A 7,108-nucleotide genomic window follows, 5' to 3' on the forward strand; every position below is an offset into this window, starting at 1 on the left:
ATCAAATATCTATCACTGGCAATAACATCTTCTGAGAATTTACATGGATAAAGCACCATTTATATTTCCAATAAAATACCCAGAATGATCTACATCAAAAAACCTACACTCTCGCCAATATCTCTGATAACTGTGCAGCTGCTTACTTTTTAGATTTGTTGTGATAAAGAAACGAATCAGATTCCTCCATGACAATTCCCTCCAGATTCATGAATCAGTGGATGAATTGATGCATGTCTTTAAATAATTTCCATTGTCTCCAGGCTTCCAGTTCATCCAGCACCCAGAGCTCATGTTTGTGCAGGACGTGAAGGTTCTGTACAACAATATCCTGTCGGATGAAAACAGTTCGGTCAGCCTGAAGATCCAGGTGCTGAAAAACCTGCAGACGTACCTTCAAGAGGAGGACTCTCGAATGCAAGAGGCCGATCGAGAATGTGAGTTTACAAATCAACAACAACAAATCCAGCCCATGTGTTGTGTTATGCATCAAATCCTTGTACACGTACAGCATTATTGGGCCGATAAAGCTGATATTTTTTTATGGTTCAGGGAAGAACCAATCCAAGCAGGAGGATCTGAAAGAAATGGGGGACATCTCATCAGGCATGAGCAGCTCCATAATGCAGATTTACCTGAAGCAGGTGCTGGAGTCGTTCTTCCATTCACAGTCCACTGCTCGCCACTTTGCCCTGAATGTCATCACACTGACTCTGAGCCAGGGCCTCATTCATCCTGTACAGGTATGTTGACAGTCACACTCCAGCATACTCACTCAACACTACTGAAAATAGTGACATCTTGAATGCACTCTGACTGTTTATGGATTTGGAACAATTGTTTTTGTTGTTTTTTTAGTGTGTACCCTACTTGATTGCCATGGGAACAGACCCTGAGCCAACCATGAAGAACAAGGCAGATCAGCAGCTGGTGGAGATTGACAAGAAGTATTCGGGCTTTATCCATGTGAGTGGCTTTCTGGTTTATGGTCGATTAAGTATGGAAGCAAATATAAGATGGTTTGCTTTAACAGTATCTTTGGGCATCAGTGGTGTGTAGACTTTATATTGGATGGAGAATTTTAAACAGCCCTTTGTAACCTGCAAACCTGCATGTAGCAGTAAAAAGAAGGAAAGTAAAAAAAAAAAGTTTTAAAAATGAAAGAGTATTTTACATTCTATAACATGTTTTAATATATCATTCTGATTATCATAAATGTAGTGTCTGGTCATTTTTCCATTATTTATTTATTTATTTTTAATAATTCACTCTCCTTTTTTTAAACATACATTTTCTTGTTATTTTTTTGTCACCTTTTACCAGTTTTTCGCAATTTGCTCTTTGCCTTTTCTCATGTTTTTGAAGAGAATTAAACCTTTTTGCTCAGGTTTCAAAGGTTTAAATACTTATGAAAGGCATCTGAATGCAGCACAAGCAAAACAGATGTCCATCCAGGTTTGAAAGGGTGAAGGCTCCGCTGAACACCCGATGCTACAAGGAAGAAAAGTTGGCTTTACACTCAAATTTTAATTTACACAAAACCTCAGAAGTAAACAGAAATTGTGTTTTTTTGTCATTGTTTGTGATAAAATAAAAAAAAAGTACACTCTGCACATCTCACATAATGTACCGCAAATCATCTTTGGATCGTAGACTTTGAGATCCAATAAAAGTAAAATACAAGCTTCACAAAAATCTTTTTTATAGGAAGGATTGTAATTGTCATCATTTTATCTACCTCCATACTGAGTTGTTTGTCTCTTTGAATTCACAGATGAAGGCCGTAGCAGGGCTGAAGATGTCTCATCAGGTGCAACAGGCCATAAATGGATCCAAAGGCGCAGTGATTCGAGGTTTTCGTCACGATGACTCCGACTCCGCTCTCTGCTCTCATCTTTACACTCTGGTTCGAGGGAACAGACAACACAGACGGGCTTTCCTCATTTCCCTGCTAAACCTGTTTGATGACAGCTGTGTAAGCTCTCTCCTTCTCTGTGTATAGACTTGTTGGTTTATGCTTCTCAGACCATCCGACATTCAGGCTTCACTGCTGGTCATGAACAGTTAAATTAAGTAGTGATTTTTTACACTTTGTTCCCCGCAGAAAACAGAGGTCAACATGCTGTTGTTCATAGCAGACAACCTAGCCTGTTTCCCCTACCAGACCCAGGAGGAGCCTCTTTTCATCATGCACCATGTAGATATTGCTCTGTCTGTCTCTGGGAGCAACCTGCTCCAGTCTTTCAAGGAGGTGAGAAGCTTGGCTTACTTTTATAAGTCTTTTTGCTCTTAGGTGTTTAGGTGTTTGCAAATGTCTTTTAAGGATGGGCAATATATTAATTATACTCAATATATTGGGGTTCATTCCATGTTTTTCAGAATAAAAGTGCCAGTGGTTCTGCTTTGATTTATTCCATTTAAATAGTACTTTATTTAACTTCATCATAATAGTACTTCAATCACTGTTTTTACAACAGTACTTTATTTTGCTATATTATAACAGTACCTAACTTTATTAGAAAATTATTTAATTTAACTTTATTATACAATGACTTTAACTTTTTTATAACGGTACTTTAACATTTCTATAACTGTACTTGATTTAATCATTTTTATTACAGTGCTCCATTTAACTTATCATATCAGTACTTATTAAACTTTATTATGACAAAACTTAGTTAATTATAACAGTATTTATTTAGCTTTATTAAAGCTGTACTATATTTAACTTAATTGAAACAATACTAAATTTAACTTAACTATAATAGTGCTTTACTTATCTTAATTATAGCAGTATTTAATGTAACTTAATGATAACTGTACTGTATTTAACTTTATTTATCAAAACTTTATTTAATTTCATTTAACAATACTTTATTTCATATTTAAGTAACTGAAGAAGTCTACTGTAGTGTAGAGGAGACTTCAAAATATCTATATATACACATATTGTATATCACGTTATCGCCTAGAAATATTGTAATATTATTAATAGGCTATATCACCAAGCCCTAATTTCTGCTGTGTATTGGATTTGTATCATAGTGTTTTTTTCCTCTGTGCAGTCTTTACGGAAAGAACCTGTACAGCAGGAAAAGAAGGCGAAGATGGCAAAGAAGACCAAGACGAAAAAGAAAAAGAAGAAGAAGAAGAGGAAGAAGAAGAAGCTTCAGAGGAGAAAACACAGCTCAGATGATGATGATGAAGATGATGATGATGATGATGAAGATGAGTCGGAGGATGATGAGGAAAGCAGTAGCACATCCAGCAGCAGTGATGAGGAGGAGGAGGTGGTCTACAGGCAAAAGAAAGCTGCAGCTGCGGATTCTGACTCCGAAGATGAAGATGCAGTGATGGACCGTCTACCGGAAAACCCAAGCCCTCTGCAGGACTTTGCCAGTGCGTCGCAGGCTATCCTGCTGCTGCTGATGCTAAAACAACACCTGAAGAATCTCTATGGCTTCTCAGACAGGTAGGCCACATCAAAAACACCAGTCAACAAATCATTCATTAGCTTTTTCTTAGTAGTGCAGCTGAACATGACACAACTGAACTTTTTCTTTGCATGGCAGCAAAATCCAGAAATATTCCCCGACGGAGTCTGCCAAAGTGTACGACAAGGCGGTGAACAGGAAATCAAAGGTGCACTTCAACCCTCATCAGACTCTGCATTACCTGAAGAGCGACCTAGCCAACACAAATCTCAGCCACGAGACCAAGAGGAATATTGTGAAGCAATATTTGGATGTAAGTATTCAGCACTGTTTTGAGTTCTTTGTATTATTTAAGTCTCAGGAATCTGAGGAATATGTCTACTTTTTGACACTTATTTATTTGAGTCGAAAGTCAACAGATATAAAGCATCCTAAGGTGTACACTTAAGTTTACGAAACCAAATCAGACAATACAAATCAGACAGACAAAAAGGGGAGAAAAAAACAAACAAGAGTGGAGGGTTACAATGCAACGTTACTGTTGTATGTGGATAAATAAACTCAGTCCATCCTTCCCAACTTTTATCAAATGCATTAAAGCAAAGGAAATTCTCATTTTTCCAGTAAAAAAAGTTTCATGCATCACATTAAACCAGCCTGCTAATGTGGCTGGTCTTTGACTTAAGCTTTTTTTTTTTTTTTTGCAATGGCTTTTTACTGGCATTCAGCATTATTCTAAACACCTAACTTTAGAAAAGCCAGGAAGCTGTTGCATCCTCCCCAAAACTGAAAACAAAAATCAATCTTAATCACAGAACCGTTTCCATGCTATGTCTGATTGTCTTCCGAATATGTCTTTTATCTCTTAGTTCAAGGTACTGATGGAGCACTTGGATCGTGATGAAGAGGACGAGGAGGGTGGTGAAGCCAGCGCCAATGCCAAAAACAAAGCCATTACTTCACTGCTTAAAGGCCCGAAACCTGTGAACCACAACCACAATAATCACGCTGCTCCAGTGGAGACAGATGAGGAGGAGAGTGAGGAGGAAGATCCCCCTGCGGTAGGAGATTCAAAACCTTAGAAAAGAGATAATTCATATGATGTCAACTCTCCTGTAATCAAACTATTTCTACATATAAACAGTTCACTCTGGGCATTAGTGAGGTCATGCTGATATCACATTTATGGTTGGTAAGTGGAAGTAAGAGAAGAGAAAATGTTTTCCCCTGTTAAATATTTATATACTCTATATCTTTATAGAATGTCACATTTGACCCTCTATTAAATATTTTATTGATCCCAGGGGAAAGCTGTAGTTCGTTATAGTCGCCCCTGATGCCAGCATAGATAATTCTAGCAAGTAGAAATTACTACCAGCACAAGTATATAGAAATGTAAATGTAAAATAGAAATACAGTAATAGTAACCAATTAGTGCAGTATGTAAATATTTAAAAAATGGAGTATGTATACTATGCTGAGTATGTAAGTGTGTGCAAAAATATAAATGTAATGAAATACAGTAACAGACAATTAGCACTAATACGAGAATATTTAGGTTACAATATGGATAATGTGCTAAGTGTTCAAAACTGTGTAAAATATAAAACTGCCTTATGCTACAGTGCAATTTATAAAACTAGTATGCAAGTTCAAAATATAAAAATATAAATGTGTGTGCAATGCTTCAATGAACAACAGAGATAAACATGTAAGAGTACAATAAGAATATATACAGTACATACTCTATTTGTCTTATCAAGGTTAAGAAAACTGTTTTCCGGGCCTGGAAATGGTTTGGAATAAACAAAATGTTCTAAGAAAGTTTAATAAGTGTTAAATAAATATTGTTTAAAATATGTTCATCAGTAGCTCAACTTGTAGGACGGGCTCCCCATGTACAAAGGCTTGCTGCACGTCATCCCCTTCTCTCTCCGTTTTTCATAATTCGAGCTGTATCTAATAAAGCCAAAAAATGATCTTAAAAAATTTGTATGTTCATAAGAATCCCAAAACATGCATACAAACCTGCTAAAATTATAAACCATACACGTCACATTGCATTGAAATAAGCAGAATCCTTGAATTTCTGCCCTTAAAAAAGTAGTGCGGCCTGATGTTTTACGGAGTACCTGTATGTGCCAGTCAGATCTCCAGGAATGTCTAATGATTGAGAAAAGTTAGCAAACACAAGCAGTTTGCTTATTCACAGATGCCCGGAAAGTGCAAGTTCAGTAATTTATGGCTGTATCATTGTATAGGCCTAAACTTTTTAAATTACTTAACTAAAGTCATGGAAAAGAAGGTAAAATATTATGGAAACCTTTTGAAAATTCATTGGTAAAACTGTGTGGTAATCTTGCATGTGTATTGCAGCTGCTGTTCACACATTATCCCAACATGGAAAATGTCAGTGAGACTTCTGTGCTACACTTCCTGTGTATAAAGTGTTTGTTCATTTCAGACACACTCTGCTTCTTCTATCCACAGCGGAAACCACGGAAAAGCAGGGAGTCCCCGGAGGATACAGGTCACATGAACGAGCGAGTGAAGGCCATGGACGTCATCGCCATCTGCTGTCCCAAATACAAAGACAGACCACAGATCGCCAGGGTCATCCAGAGGATCAAAACTGGCTACAGTATACACTGGATGACTGGATCTTACTCTGGGCCCTGGGCTGAGGTAAAGAAACGGGACGGTCGCAAAAAGGTGCCTTGGGTTGACACTATCAAGGAGTCAGACATTATTTACAAGAAAATATCTTTGACAAGTGGAAACAAGCTGACAAACAAAGTGGCACAGACGTTACGGGCGCTATACGCTGCCAAGGACGGGGACTAAGAGTTAACCAGCTGAAAGTACTCAGACAGAAACCCCTCACAGCCCAAATCAATGTGGAACCAGTATGTTACAGAGAGAAAACAAAACGTCTTTAGATTTAAGGACCGGGTGGAGAAAACGTATTGTGAACACTGATCTGTTTGAACACAGACATGTTTAAGTTAAACACAAGAAAACACTTAAGAAGGAAATGTTTGGGAAAACATTGTGTGGGAGTTCCTTCGCTGTTGTGCAGCAACTTCGTTGTTTGATTTTTACTCCCACTGTATCATAGTTTAACTAAACACATGTTTATATCTGAACATAATTCTGTAAAAAAATAAACTGAATGTTGGAAATTAGTGTATTGATGATGTTCTTAATAAAGTGTTTTTGGAGTTTAAACTAGCACCAGATGGATTTATTCACTTGACCAGAGCTCCAACAAGTTTTAACTTTCTTTTATTTTCTTGTTTTGTTTTTCATTCTGTTGTTTACCCACACTGTGTAATGGAGTATCTTTGATATGATTTATTTATGTTAAGAGCAGTGCAGTATCTGTGCCTATATGCAGGGGAAGTTATATTGTTTTTAATATAGATTTTGATGTTATAGAACACAGAGCAAGAAAAAAGTGATGCCCCGCTCTTCTGGTGGAACAAATACTGCAATAAAATTTTCTTACGTCTTCTTTACTTGTTTGCGCTTTTTTCTCACCTCACAATATTTATTGTGCAGTTTTCAAAGTCATCAGGCTCATCCTTATTTTTGGTTGTGTGACAAATCAGAGGGAGCAAAGAGTTTTTTCAATTCTGATTGGATGGCAACCCTGTTACTTAAGTCTGTTTTGC

At 37.2% G+C, this 7,108-nt stretch overlaps 1 protein-coding gene across 3 annotated transcripts in view; it reads left to right on the plus strand.

Annotated features, from left to right (window-relative positions):
• The window catches only part of LOC121959586 (nipped-B-like protein B), a 28,519-nt gene extending 21,567 nt beyond the window's left edge, over positions 1-6,952 (plus strand). For all 3 annotated transcript variants that reach the window (XM_042508978.1, XM_042508982.1, XM_042508979.1), the window contains exons 39-47: positions 264-437; positions 553-743; positions 859-966; positions 1,775-1,975; positions 2,105-2,251; positions 3,066-3,472; positions 3,573-3,747; positions 4,304-4,495; positions 5,925-6,952. In XM_042508978.1, the coding sequence (XP_042364912.1) occupies positions 264-437; positions 553-743; positions 859-966; positions 1,775-1,975; positions 2,105-2,251; positions 3,066-3,472; positions 3,573-3,747; positions 4,304-4,495; positions 5,925-6,278 (1,949 nt within the window). In that variant the 3' untranslated portion in view covers positions 6,279-6,952. The remainder of the gene's footprint in view (positions 1-263; positions 438-552; positions 744-858; positions 967-1,774; positions 1,976-2,104; positions 2,252-3,065; positions 3,473-3,572; positions 3,748-4,303; positions 4,496-5,924) is intronic.
• Positions 6,953-7,108: the final 156 nt, after the last annotated feature.

Source organism: Plectropomus leopardus, chromosome 20 (genome assembly GCF_008729295.1).
Source record: "Plectropomus leopardus isolate mb chromosome 20, YSFRI_Pleo_2.0, whole genome shotgun sequence".
In the NCBI taxonomy this organism is placed as follows: Eukaryota; Metazoa; Chordata; class Actinopteri; order Perciformes; family Serranidae; genus Plectropomus; species Plectropomus leopardus.